This window comes from Passer domesticus, chromosome Z, assembly GCF_036417665.1.
Source record: "Passer domesticus isolate bPasDom1 chromosome Z, bPasDom1.hap1, whole genome shotgun sequence".
Lineage (NCBI taxonomy): Eukaryota > Metazoa > Chordata > Aves > Passeriformes > Passeridae > Passer > Passer domesticus.
The window spans coordinates 29,160,387-29,175,447 of record NC_087512.1 but is presented as its reverse complement, the minus strand read 5'-3'; the positions used below and the strand labels follow the sequence as shown (position 1 = coordinate 29,175,447).

At 38.7% G+C, this 15,061-nt stretch overlaps 1 protein-coding gene across 5 annotated transcripts in view; it reads right to left on the bottom strand.

Annotated features, from left to right (window-relative positions):
• The window catches only part of RIC1 (RIC1 homolog, RAB6A GEF complex partner 1), a 45,570-nt gene extending 37,111 nt beyond the window's left edge, over positions 1-8,459 (bottom strand). For 4 of the 5 annotated variants that reach the window (XM_064402964.1, XM_064402967.1, XM_064402966.1 and 1 more), the window contains exon 1: positions 8,103-8,452. In XM_064402964.1, the coding sequence (XP_064259034.1) occupies positions 8,103-8,243 (141 nt within the window). In that variant the 5' untranslated portion in view covers positions 8,244-8,452. Of the gene's footprint in view, positions 1-8,102 lie in introns of all 5 variants that reach the window. The other variant, XM_064402968.1, reaches the window with a different exon arrangement.
• Positions 8,460-15,061: the final 6,602 nt, after the last annotated feature.

Sequence of the window (15,061 nt, the reverse complement as noted above, 5' to 3'; positions counted from 1 at the left end):
TTCCACTGATTTGCTTAGAACCACCCTAACTGCCTTAGATATAGTGAGAAAAAGCAGGTCTTGCTAATCTGCATCATTACTGCAAACCAGGAGATCATTCTTAAAGCACTTCCATGCCTGAATCATTTTAGCCACTGGCAAAATTAGAAACTCAGTAATACACAATTTTCTTTCTATATTACAACCCTTACAGAATATAATTACAGTATTTATAGTGTAGAATTCTTGTGACATTGATTCACAAGAAAGCTGCTATTACATCTTCGAAGCTGGAAGAACATTCCACATACACATCAGCTACACAATTTATACAAATTTAATTTTTGGCTTTGCAACTCGCAGATGAGGACTAAAGCAGTTAAAAATTATTGCTTGCACTCAAACTGCTATCTTTCTGTAGTTTAAGTAGCTTCTTATTAGAAAGCAGACACATTTCAAATTAAATAGGTCACAAAGGCTACCTAACTAGTGGTCAAATGAGGAAATATTAAACTGATACTATTTAATTCCACATATTCCAGAACTCAAAAGCACAAATTTGGACATAAGGAAAACCCTAACATACAAATTTACTCCCCTGTTAAAAGCTTTCCACAGATGTGTGAATGGTCTGGATTAACAAAGACAGAAGGAGAGCTCAAGATCCTGCTCTGCTTATGCATAGTAATTTTACATCTGAAGTAATTTATTATATCTAAAGTGACTGAAACCGTGTAATGGCAGAGGAATATTTCTGTAAACAGGAATATATAGCAACCTAACTACTTTACCCAAGCACAGCAACCCACGAAACACACATTTTAAGAAATAAAACCAAAACCAAAGCAAAAAAAAACCAAAACCAAACACCAAAACAAAACAAAAAAACCCACCAAAAAACACAAAAAATGGTGTGGGGGGAAGGCTTGTTAGTTAGATACTCTCTTCTTGTTTGTTTTATATGTTCAATTCATACCCTGTATAGAAACAGTAGGTGTTTAGATTCTATTAATTAGAATTTTACCTAAATATTTACTTTTTTCTGTTAAAAAAATCCCATATCTCCATATAAGTTTCATTAAAATTCCAAGTCTTTTACTCTTCACACTTCTGTATGCAGCTACTAACATTATGAAGAAATGTAGTTAAGCTCAACTAACAAACTATGCCCACTGTCTCAAATAAACCAATATATTAATCCTTCTTCTTTAAAATGCTTAAAATCCACTTGCTGAAATATTAATGATAAAGCCATATCTTTGGGAGAAACTGGATTCCAGAAACATAGCAAAGGACCCAACAAATAAAGAGTTGTTTAAAATTAAGTAAAAAATTTGTTTATAGGAAGAAGTAAACACCTTCAGTTGTTAAGGAAGAAAGAAATGAGTAAGCAAGTCTTAATTGCAATTTAGCGTTTTAAAAAGCTTCACAAAATAGATAAGAAGCATATCTAGCATTTTTAAATATGCTGCAAAGAAAATCTAGCATTTTGATATGGTACTTTTGTCTCTCAGGAGGAATGTAAAGTTAAGGCAAAACAGAAGCTGCCACTCAGTTACAAAAGGAACCGTGGCAGTGGATGCCTACAGGATAAGAAAAATGGTGAAAAGTAAGAAATGTAACCTTAAAAATAATATAGCACTACTATTACTAATGTCTAAACAAACTCTCCAGGGCACTAATTAACAGTACTGAAAATAAACAGAACTTCTTGTTCTCACAGCTAAACCTTATCTCCTTCCATCAGCCAGCTACCTGGCTACCGCTTGACAAGAACATGTTCCACAGCTCTTACTAAGAAGTTCTTGTGCTTCACAACAATGTCTTTCTAGCATTAAACGTGCCTCTTTTTTACTGATGTGAAATTATAACACATATAATTATAATGAAAGGAAATTTGGTTTGCATTATCAGAAATTAATTTCACTACTCGTAAAACTGTAAGGTAGCAAGACAGCTCCATCAACAAAGCCACCTAAATTCAAACTACCTAAAAACTCACCGCTGCTTCACTGTCAGTTGTATATTAAGAATCCCTCCGGACTTTCCACAATGAAATATGAGCTCTGTATCAACATCTGGACAAAATAGCTATGCAAACAATTAAAAAAACTACAGCATACAACACCACAGCCAAACCCATGATGAAATAATCCCTAATTGTTACTATTTAACTTAATTCTACCTGACCTAATGCAGTAAGTTTCTCACTTACCAAGTGTTAGCACCATGACCCATATCAGAACACTTAGCCATGTATAATGCAGTTTTTATGAAAAAATCTATTAAGATATACAAACCCTGCAGCAAATTCTCTCAGCAATCTCACATATGGGAAATCACCAATTCATTTACCTTAAGACAAGCACTCTACTACATTTGATGAAAATTCAAATCAAACTGACATTTAAACCCTTAACTAAAATGTGACTGTTGCTTTGCAAAGGCCATCTTTAAAGACGACACGTAGCCTTGAACAGATTTGAACAACAGTCCTTCCACAAGCAAGCGTCCTAATTGAGATGTTTACACTGTCACAGAAAATGACACATTAACCAACTGGAAAGAGGTACAATCATTTGACAGAATATAAAATAATGAAAAAATTAGTTTCCTTAAACCAGATTTTCTTTTTTTCTTTTGACTGCAGGTTCATGACTGTGACTGTGCACATTGTTAATTTTATAAGTAGGTCAGCACATACAGCAGAAAACTAATAAGTCTGAAAAGCAAACACATGACCTGACAGCACATATGCAACATGGTCTTATGTATGGGTTTGGGTTTCTTAATGTAACTTCACTCCAAGAACCTGCATGATGGTGGGTTATTGTTAAAACCTAATATGCTCATCCCCTGACCATATATTACTCTAGATATCAAAAATCCATCTCACAGAGGATAAAGAAGCCATTTCTTTGACAAACTCCAATGTTCTGTTTAGTTTTATATGCCAAATGCTTTAACACTTCATTAGGCTGTAGGCATGAGACAAAAATCAAAATTGCTGCTCAGATGAGCTTATGATCTAAGTGACAAAGATAAGGCTGGGAGAAAACAACAAAACAGAACAGAACAAAAGTCTGGTGACACTGTGAACTTTGTCACTATATGGTCTGTGCTTCACTTTATATGCTGAAGCTTTGTAAAATTACAAACTAATAAAACAGAAAGGTTATATGGAGAAAAGTAAGCATGTGCAGATAAGGAACAGAAAAATTTGTATAAATAGACCATGAAATACCATGTTTTCAGTAACAGAGATACAAGATGGTGACATGAATTTCTAAAGGCAACGTTAATTATAAAACCATAACTCCTTTAATTTCATTTTGAAAGTGTTTGGAAAGCTTAGAATCAATAGAAGATCCACCCAACAGAGCAGACACGACTTCCTATCACGTATTTCATGGCTATTGTGAAATAATTCAGAAAAATTAAGTGCAGAATTGTCAACCACTATCTCTCCCAAATGAAAATTTTCAGTTAACCTACTGCTCACAAATGCTGCCAAAAAGCAAAGGCATATTCTATACATCTTTGGTTTTCTCATACATGCAACTGACACTGAAAAGTCATAACTGTAAACACTGAAAAGTCATGGCATTTTCCCATCATGCATGTAATTATGACACCACTTTCAGGGGTCATCTATTTTATAACACAGAAGACACTGAAAGCCTGTCAATCCTACTAAATAATCACATGATAATTTTGGATTTCATTAGATAAATTCATCAATGTAACATTTTTTTCATTATGTAATAACAAGCACATCTTTTTAACAGAAGTAACAGCACAACTGTTACTGTTGCTGACAAATAAAAAGACATCGCCTTCTCAAACAAGTGTCTAAAGGGCCTAAATAAGAGATCAGCATTTTGGGGGTTAAAATACTAAGGAAGAAAACACAGCAGAAGCAGTAGGATATCTTAACTTGCACTGATGCTATCTCTATCATATTGTTCACAATACACAGCCAACAAAACAACTTATATCAAGACATCCGTTGTCCCATTCTGCAATCAAATTCTAGATAAAAATCCTCCCGTGGCTGCATCCAATTCTCTTAAGAAAAAAACACACACAATAATTTTATAAATTATTCTACTTACAGTTCTGAAATGAAAACACAATCTTGAAAGCATAGAGAAAACATTTCTTTTTAACAGCCATCGTAAGTTAAAAAAGACTACCGAAACAACTGCAGACAATTTCAATGTATTTATTCATATATGTTATGAACTCTATGCACTGTATCACAAGTAACTCCTTTTATAGTGTGGCAAAATTCCAGGTTACAGAGATCACTTTCCCAACAGAAGCCCAGTCCCCTGTTTTATCCTATCATATGCTTAGATTTAAAGCACACATTGACTTCAACTCTAATATGGCAAGAGCTAGAGACTGAAGAGCATATACGAGAGACCTGTGAGAGCTGTCTGAATATCAAGGGCTTACGCAGCACTTAAAATAAATACCAACTACTTGACAGCTTAGGATTCTGACATGCATGCTTTCTCAAAAGCTTATTTTAATTCATTTAGGTGTTCAGACTCAATATCAGATCATTAGAAAAAATAAACAAAAAAAGAAGAAAAACAAGAGTAAATGTAAATCATAAGTGGAGAAGCATACAGATAATCAAGAATTCTCCTCTGAATGAGTAGATGGGACAAGCTACTCTTGGCTCAAAAGGGCTCCCAAAACTGGTTTTGACTGACAAAGTCATAGCAGATAGTCACAACAACCTACAGGAGTTTTCATTAAATATTCAAGGCCAGTACTTACTCCTGTCATTGTCAGAAGTTTGTTAATACTAAAGAAAGAAATGCTGAACAATATTTATATGCACAACTACACCAGCAGACTATTCTTGCTGCATATAACTCATTTGTCAGGGGTTAGGAAGGGAACTCCACTCGTCTATGACACCTTCTTCCTTAGCTACATTACCTTGTCTCTTAATACCTAGAGCCCTATAGGTGAATTTCCAGAATTCAAGACATAACTAAACCAATTTAAAATTAAAGCCTCAACTGTCAAAGGGCCAACTATAATGTTCCTTTCATTCTTTCATCAACTAAATAAACAGGCTTCTATTTGTTCATTGAGCTTAACAGCCCTGTAAAAGGACATCACTAGTCCATCATAAGCTCCATTAAAATAGAGGTGCAAACAGGAAAGGTGACACACGGGACTGCACAGCTGCCTTGTGAAATCTCATCTTCAGTTCCTAAGTCAATCTATTAAACAGCAATTATCTCAATATAGCATTTCAGAAAGGATCTATAATTCATTGATGTTTCTCATTTCAAGCATCCAAGTACTTAAACTACCTGAATGAAGATGTTTGACAAGCTTTCAATGAAAAGTTACACTGGCTCTTAAGTGTCAAGAATTATCTTCAGTACGTAGACCTAAAACTTTTGATTTAAGGAAAATGCTTGGAGCAGAGGTCTTCACACTGGGGTGTATTTAACAGAATCCAATGGGGAGCAAGAAAGGATTTTTTATATCTCTAAAAAATAAAATAAAGTAAAAATTTTTAAATGTGTTCATTTTGGTATTACGTCATTCTTTCTTTTTCCTTTTAAAATTCTGGAACAGGCATCCAAGAGATGTGGTTGACACCCAGAGTCTACGAGTGTAAAAGAGCATTTGAATAATGCACTTAATAACCGGATTTAACTTCTGGTTGCCCAGAATTGGTCAGGCAGTTGGACTAGGTGACCAATGTAGCTCCCTTCTAAATGGATGAAAAAAATTAGACTACGTTGTGTATGCTTGATAATGTATATACTAGTAGAGTAGCACATGCATATAATTATAAATAAATGTCAACATATCTGGGGGCTGTGCTCAACAACCTTTCACCAATACAGGTGCATGACCAAAATCATTCACCTGAGAGGTCTTCCCTGTCCACAATCCAATCTCTCCTAACATGTAAAAAGTCAGTAACTTTTTGGTTCAAAAACACTAGCAGACTTCCATCTGTTTTTTCTCAACACCAGTTACCCTGTTTTGAATCTTAATACCTATATTGATTCCAAAACAGGAAATAATCCACACTTTGGGATCAACTTTCCTTAGTTCCACTAGTTCTTAGTGCACAGTAGGTGACAAGCAGTTTTAAACATTACTATGTCACCTTAAAAATACACATACTGAATGTAAACTCACACACCTGGAAGCATTTCAAAGAACTCTGTTTCTGATAGTTTCAGAACAGAACTTTCCCAGTCTCATCACCTCATTCTTATGTGAAACCTCTCATACATAGCTGAGATAGTAACAAGTCTTAACAAGAACACCAGCCTGAAGGCTTTTCTGCAACAAGAAATCAAGTCAGTGCAACCTGACAGAATTTATCCTTGTTCCAAAGACTGTACTTCTGACCAATGAAAACATTTTCTAGAATGCAGTAATTTTATTTTACCAAAGTTCAAACATATGATTTTAAGCTTCACCTTCAAAAACAAACAGGAAATTGAAAAAAAGAAAAGCCTCGGGAAAAAAAAATAAACAAACTACATTCAGGACCCCAGCTAAAAATAATGCAAGAAATTCTCTTCTAAAATGACCTTGACCAAATCCTTTTTTCTTCCAGGTTTTTGATAACAACCAGCTGTCCACAGAGACCATGAGACTGTAACAAGTTTTTCAGTTTACGATCAGTCAGCAGTCAGGCCTGGCAAAGTTGGCACCTTCCTCAAAAGTACCCATTACAAAAGGAATCAAAATCTATTTAAAAATATTAATGACCTGTAAGTTTAGACAACTCTCCTCATCAAGTGAATTCTTCTAGTGCTGTCTGCAGCCAGTCATACAATGTTTAACATTTCAAAACAAGTCTAAGCACGCAAGCTAATGAACCTCGTCCTTGAAAACAGACCATAAAGTAAACTACATTCTAGACAACAGGGCACATCTTGTGAGCATTTCATGAGCCTGTTGTTTTCTATGTCTTTCCACGAAAAAGATCAGTTCTGCTGTGCTGACAGACTACAACTACAGGTTCAACAACTGGCAAAAACTAAGTGTACACGTTATACACACTATGTGCCACAAACTGAAGAAAACAGAGGCCAGATGATGATGTTCACACAGCCAAGTCACTGGGCTGATTATGTGCTAGCTGGATACCTGTCTAGGTTCAAAAAACAGCATGAGCACTCCAGCCAGGGACTAGTCAACAGCCTTACTGAGCACAATAAAACATAATGTGATGAAACCGCTGCATAACTTAAAACACGATTTTAAGGCTATGACTGTCATTTGACATCTTTCAGTATCAGCTTTCTAAAACTGGATTGCTGATTTTTGCTGGTAATCTGAGATGAACTCTATAAACCACCTGGATCTAGAGATATTTATAGACAGATTTAGGGTCTAATCTAGGCAGTATTTAAAAGGATCCAGCATCAAAATTTAAAGTCAGTATCACAGTTTTCATTTGGATCAAATCAAACTGACAAACAGCATTTTTGCTACCAGACTAATACAATGTGAATTAAAAGCAAGGTCCTTAATGTCGATTATTCACACAGTTTCAAACTAGATATAGCTAAACCAGCACCTTCCATGCAAAATCCATGACAAGTCTTCTTTTAGAGCCACAAAACTTTTAAACTTTCCATAAAAAGAAAACTTTGTGAACTTCTGTGTTACTACATTCTGGGTAGTGATAGCATTTGTTCCATGTTTTACAAAGAGTGTTTCCTATCTTCTGTATTCATATGTTCATCTATATAAAACACAAAATAGAAAGGTGAAAGACATGAAACATACATGCTAAAAAAACCCTACACTGCTACAACTACTACTTATGTTGAGCACAAGCAGAACTACAGTCTCAAAAGAAGTTGCTTGGAAGTCTCATTTTTTAGGAAAAAACAGTGTTAACTGTAAGCAGATTGGTGTTGCATATTCTCTTAAGACTATACTGGTATCACTAAACATCGTGGATAACTGCTCAGTTTCACAAATACTGGAATATCCTGTAAAGCTAGCATCAAATTTTTATAACCGCTTCTGGAAAAAAAAAAAAATTAGCAGACGACAGGTCTTTTCAGCTGGTAAAGCAGCGTCCGAGAGCTTATAAAACGATGGATACTCACTCTGCAGTACCAGATGCTTAGCTGAGATGGGAACAAAACTGCGAAGAAAGCTCTCTGGGGATCCGTCTGTATGTGAAGCGGTCGCTCCAGAGACTCCAGAGGACACAAGAGCCTCTTGGGCCAGCCGCTGAGGAAATACATGGCTGAAGATTTCCAGAGGAGCTGGCGCTCAGCCTGCTCTAGCCTAGGCGGGGGAGCAGCGGGGGCATCAGCGGAAGGAGACACACAGCGTCCGCGGCAAACCACGCATAATCACCGGCACACCGACGGGACCCTGGGGCTCAGCACCACTGGGGACGGGGGACTGACACCTCCGCGGCGCTGGGACAGCCGGCGGTGCAGGACGAGAGCGCCGCCGCGGCAGCAGCCGGGAGCGGGGGCGGATGCGGGCCGGGCCGGGCCGGGCCGGGCGGCCTGCGGCAGGCGGCGGCGGCGGGGGGGACGCGGCCGGGCGGTCACTGCTGCGAGCAGGCGCCGGGGCGCTGCGGCGGCGGCAGCGGCGGCTCCGCCCTCCCGCGGGTGTCTGGCCCGCCCGCGCTCCGGATCGGTGTCGTCGCCGTCGCCGAGGCCCCCGCCGCCATCTCCTCCCCCTTCCGCTTCCGCTCCTCTTCCTCCTCCTCCTCCTTCTTCCGCTCCTCCTCCTTCTGCGGATCCTCCCCCTCCGTCTTCTCGTTCTCTTACTTTTCCTCTTCCTCTTCTTTCTGTTCCTCCTCCTCCTTCTTCCTCCTCCTTCTTCCTCCTCCTTCTTCCTCTCCCTCCTCCCCTCCCTCCTCCCCTCCCCTGCGGTGTCCGAGGCCCCGAGGGGCGGTGGCGGCACGGGGAGAGCGGACCCGACCGGGCGGAAGTGACGTCACAGAGCGGCGCCTCGCGGGTCCGGGCGGAAAAGGCGCGGCTGAGGGGGCGCGGCCGGGCGGGAGAGCGGTGCCGGGGCGGCAGGACGAGGAGCCTCAAACTTGAAGAGAGTGGGTTTGGAGTAGGTCTGAGGACGAAGTTATTTGCTGTGAGGGGGATGAGGCCCGGGCGCAGGTTGCCCCGCGGAGCTGTGGATGCCCCGTCCCTGGAAGTGTTCCAGCCAGGTTGGATGGGGCTCTGAGCAGCCTGGCCAGTGGAACGTGCACCTGCCCGTGGCAGGGAGCTTGGTACTAGATGACCTTTGAAGTTCCTTCTGATCCAGGCCATTCTGTGTTCTGTGATGAAGTCCACGTGAAAAAGCCTTGTGAGTGTCCGGTGTGAACATTGCCACTGAGGTGGATTTGGGGACAAGGACGAGTGCAGGGCACAGTTACTCGCACAGTGAGTGTGCTGCATCTTGTGTTTGGCATCAGGCTTCTGACAGGTGCTACCACAAACTTTTCTCCCAACAGATGTGTTGGACTGAGGATCCAAATTGTGTTATTTTTACCCAAGACTTGTTTGTTAATCTTGTTTCAGTCATTGCCCAGATGCTTTTATTCACACACTGTGGAGAGAGCAGGAGCGTGTGGCATGAAGAATGGAAAGTAGGAAGCTGTAGCCTTAGAGGTGGTAAATGAGGCTTGTTAGTCTTTTTCTGTAACTGGAAAATAAAAGGAAATGGAAGAGAACTAAAAGTAAAATCTCCATGCCATTGCAAGGGCAGTGCCTGTGTTAGAAAGAAGTAGCTGTTGGTAGAAATAATCAGAAGTTTTATGAACCAGTCCCCTCGCACTGCCTGTTAGAGGAGTTTGTCCGGACTGAGCTGTCTGGTAACAGGTCTCACTGCACAAATTACCCAGTGCTCTTCAAAGAACACAGGTTATCTGCACACCTAAGGCCTTTTCTCTCCCAGCAGCTCTCTGGTTACATTACCATATGTATTTTTGTTACTATCTGAATACCATTTTCCAGCTGAAATGTTTTCATCTGAACACAAGCACAAAAAAGAGAAGTGAGTTAAGAGGACACATATATTAGAATCCTAACAAAACCATAATATAATTTGGAAAAAAGTAGTAAGGGAACAAAATACCCAGATGTTTCATACGTTATGTTTTTAACTAGTTGGGCTAGTTGGAAATGCATTAAAATCAAATTCACCACTCAAATATATGCCAACCAGTGCTTTATGCTACAAATACTCTCCTTGCTTTAGTCTTTTCTCTGAATCTTTTTCATCTGTGTTTTTGACTGCTAGCCTTCTAAATTAGGAAATGGAAGTTATGTTAGGAATGTAGCATCATCTCATTTTATTGTCTCCCCTGTTCCTCAGATTATGAAGTAAATGGTACCAAATGCACACTGAAGAATAGTTACAACTATAATCATCCTTCTGGATTAATTCCATTTAGCCAAGTTCATTTTACTTGAAAGTAAGGAGAGATTTGTCAAAGAAATTCCATGAAACAGTTAATAAGAGACCTCCATGTTTCTCATACTTGTTTGTAGCTTCCTTAGTTAATGCTGCAGCATCCTAACATGGCTGTGTAAGAAGCAAGCAAACTTCCAGATCATGCTGTTCATGCGTGTGGATCAACGTGAGGTTCTGTGCCAAGACCAGCATTAATGAAGAAAACAGCTGCTGCTTTTAATAGCCACTACATGGTAGGATTTTGTGGTAACTGTACAAAAAGTACAGTTTTTGTGCAAAAAGTAGAGGCTGAAGCCTTTGGAATTTTTCGATTGCTGCTATTGTTCTTTTCTCTGTGGAGAGACACGAGGCACATATTTGAAATTAGAAATCATGGTGATGGCACTATGTTGTTAAAAGTGTGACTACAGAAATCCTCACACCAATAATACAAACGTGATCCAAAGTATTTGATTGTTTTGATACTTTTTTGTAGGCTGAATCAAGAACAAATCTAGATGCCTAGAATGGTAAATCAGTAGTGATCAACTTCTAATAACAGTCTGTTTGTACTTGGCTTGAAAAGCATTTCTAAGTGTTGCAGTATGGGAGTGTAACTCATAATGGATGAGTTACACTCCCATACTAGGGTGCAAAAGTTGTATAGAAATTAAATATGTGCAGTGGACCAAGCTCAGAGAGTTTCTTGAACAGCTCTGGCAGTGGCTGCCAAGGCACAGTTACAGGAGATAGTAGCAACACTATGATAACAAAGCTCAAGGGAATTGTACCTTTATACACAAAGGTCCACTTGTCAGTTGTCATCATCTTCACCAAGTTGAAAATAAGTCTTGACTGCAGCTGCCTATTTAGTGACAGCCGTATTGTTTTGGAAACCACACTCCTGAGATGATTGTGTCCTGGAAAGGAAGAGCTCACGCAGGGACATTGAAATGTCATGTGCCCAGGTGCAATAAGTTTGGATATTAGCAGGCTAGAGAAGGGAAGGAGGAGATACTGCTGGTGACAAAGTAGGTCTGCAATGAAAATGTTGGGTGAGGGTAGTTGTTCTGTGTAGTTGCCTCTGTTAACATTCCTGATGTTGATGTGCAGGTGTTGCCCTGATCTGTCCCTTAGATTGTGCAGCTAGCTCTCACCTAATGCGTCTGCAGCTCTTGAATGAGCAGTAACAGTGTTAGTTCCTGCGTGTTACATTTAAACAGAACAATTGCTCCTCCCCCTACTACTGTCACTACTAGCACTGCAGCTCAGAGTAAAAGAAGAAAACTCAGAAAGACTGAGGCATGATCAGAGTCAGTGTCATAAGGTTTTTGCCATGCTGCTTACACATGTAAGTATTGTGTCATGTAAAACACACTAAGTGTGTGACAGTGAGTGAGTATCTGTGTCATGTACATAAAAATGTCTTCATTAAGTCATCTTCACTTAAACTGGTTGTGGAACAAATGAGTCTTTTACCTTGCAGATTTCTGCTGCTGGAGTGTGAAGATTGCCAGAGATTAGCCTGTTATTTAAACTGCCCATGTTGTTAGTCATCCACTGATACACTAAATGGATATTTACATTAAAACAGTTCCAGATAAACTGGAGGAGGTAGGACAAATATTCAAACCATTTTCCCACAGACTATCCACAGAGATGTTCTCATAGGGTGAGTTATAATGGTTGTTACCATCCTTAAAGATTAAATCTGAAGTATCAAAATAATAATACCAGAAATTTTTAAAAAACCCAAACACTCCAAAACCAACCCAGTAAAGGGAAGTGATTTCTTGTAACACCACAAGAAAATCTTGCATATTTAAAAGTAAAAGGAAGAAGACCAAACAAACAGAGGATTAGATGCTAAAGCTAGTCAGTTGCAATTAGTAAATCACTCTGATTATTTCAGACAATTTCTGAAATCAGCAGAGAGAGCTGGAAGGACTATTTCTGTGAAGAGACTGTTAGGAAGAAGGGAAAGAACAGTTTATTATATTGTTACTACTCAGTGCAGCAATTTGTGCTTAGGTACAGTGGATGGCCTGAAGTACTGGGACAAAAACCAATAATTCTGGTGCAGAATACAGTACAGTTCTTAATCCTAATGTTTAGATTTACTTTCTGACAATTTTTCAAAGTTGTTTACTATACCCAGCTACATTTAAATACAGTAAAAAGCTAATTTTGAACTAAGAAAGTGCAAGTAATAAAATCAATTAGATAAATTCTAGCTGATTTTTCTAGCAATCAGTCACTCACAAATGGTCACAAATTTATCTGGCAATATTATTTACCATTTGATAATTTATAAATTAATGCAATTAGTAGTGATTGGTTTCAGATCATTCTCTGATTATATGTACTATGCTGCCATCCATTTTATAGTGTATTTCATACACATCACAAGGTACTGTTTCAGTTCTTGACTCTACAATTTAAGTCACCAGCAGTATAAAACAGTATAAACCCAGTTTCCCAAGTTCTTCAACAGTGTTTGGGGTTTTTTGGGTTTTTTTCACCAGTGGATAAATGAAACAACAGACAAAGTTGTATTCTAAATTTCTTAAGTGTATATATTACTGAAAAGTGGCTTTCACCAAGCATTCAAGAATCCAAAGCTAAAATTTTCAAGCTTACTAGTGAATTTTAGAGTGGATAAAGTTGTGGTTATTATTTAGTTAGGTTAGTTATGGTTTAGTTAGGTTAGAAATCAAATAAATTTGGGCCCAAAATACTTTTTTTGTTTACTTATTACTGAGAAAATAGAAAGGGAAATCATGACAGAGCTCATTCCATACATTAACAGTCCTACCAATATATAAAGCCAGATAAAAAGGGAGACAAGTATTTCAAAGTTTTTGAATACCAAAACCATGGTCTCTCAGATTTAACATACCTAGCACAACATTTGCAGAAAATCTGGGTTCTTCAGATTATACAGTCCTGAGAACTTCAATTTGATTTTCATAACTGCTATAAGTTCAGGTATTTTTTAAAAAAAAAAGTCTTCTGCATCAGGAAAAATATCCCTAGAAATACAGTCTGTTCTTTCAGACTTCATTATCTGGGTTTCAGTGACTGGTGAATATGCTCTTGGTTTCGTGAATAGCTTACCACTGAAGTATTTGCTTTGTGCACACAATTGTTTTGCCAAAAGCCAGTGTGGTTTCTGAACTGCGTTCCTTCAATATTTGATACTGGGAAGACGAAAAATCCAGAATCTCAGATCATTTTTGAAATCTCAGCTTTAGAAAATAATTAAATTCTTTTAGATTCTGGAACACACAGTGCTGCCTTCTATGCAAAGCACCAATATATTGAACTTCAGATCATTTAATTGCATTGGGTCACTGCTGCTCAATAAAGACTCTGTATATAAACTGTATATGACTTGCCGAGAGGAAAAAGGGTTGTAGAAGGAGCTAACTGACTCAGATGTGCATTTACTAACATAATTTTGAGTATGAACCAATGCTGGAAAGACATTTTATATTCATTGTAAACAAACTGACAAAAGAACCATGCAAGCTGCTGTGTGTAGAAGGAAATTAATGAAACTTTTTTTGGTGTGATAACTGCATGTTTTTGCCAGGTAAGACCACCTACATGAAGTACTGGCTACACAGTAGGGTTAGAGTGTATTAGGTGGATATGGGAGTAGCAGACAGAGGAGTTGGAGAGGTAGGAGCTCTTGCATGTAGAAGCGTTGGTAGATAGGATGGCCTAGAATTGTCATATATTATACATTTAAATTACTGTTTTACTAGGTGTTTCTGAAATTTTGTGAATATATTTATTGCCTGATCTGAAATTCAAAGGAAGTGCACTTGAATTATATTGCTATTCATAATATAGCCATACATGTTTTCCGTAACACACGTGTAATACAGTGTTCATGCCTCAGCTCTGCTGATGAATTTGAATGTTTTCGGTCTCAAGGTGAACAGTAAGGACAACAGATGCTGGAGGCAGGAGTCTGATCTAGCGGTCTGTTGAGAATCCTCTGCAGCGTGGAACACAGTCTATATCCAAGAGGCAGGGCCCTGACTTTCAGGTGACAGGATGTAAAACACATCCACAGGTTTCTTCTTGAGCAGATATAAGGAACAAGTAGAAGGAAGAAAGAAAACACTGGAATTATCCTGTACAATCTAAGTGGATCTTCACCTTGTCTTCTGTGTGTCTTCTGTGTCACTTCATTGTAGGCACTTATTTGGACTGAGATGTGTATTAAATGACTTAAAGTATGTTAAGATGCAAGTGCTTAGCAGTGCCCTCTGCAGGCTTTTTTCATGGTGGTTAGAGAGAGCTGTAGTAGCTCCACTCTGTCTTGATTATGTATTTGTAGTGGTTGAGCTGGTTCTTTTTAAAAATTTTCCTAGCCGAGCATCATCTGAACTTTGGAATTTTATTCCCAAGCTGCTTGGAAACACACACAGAGTGCTGTAAGTGATTAATGAAATGGCACACAAATTACATGCTTGTTTCAAGAGCCTGGTTTCTTACTAGTTTTTGTGTTACAACTGTATAGAGTTCTGAGCAACAGGAATTCCAACTCCCCTGTCTTTCCCGTAGATGCTTATTTCTGCCTGTATTGACCTGGCTGTGTCTAAAAGAAAAAGGTGATCAATTCAGCTTTTAGTTCTTTGTG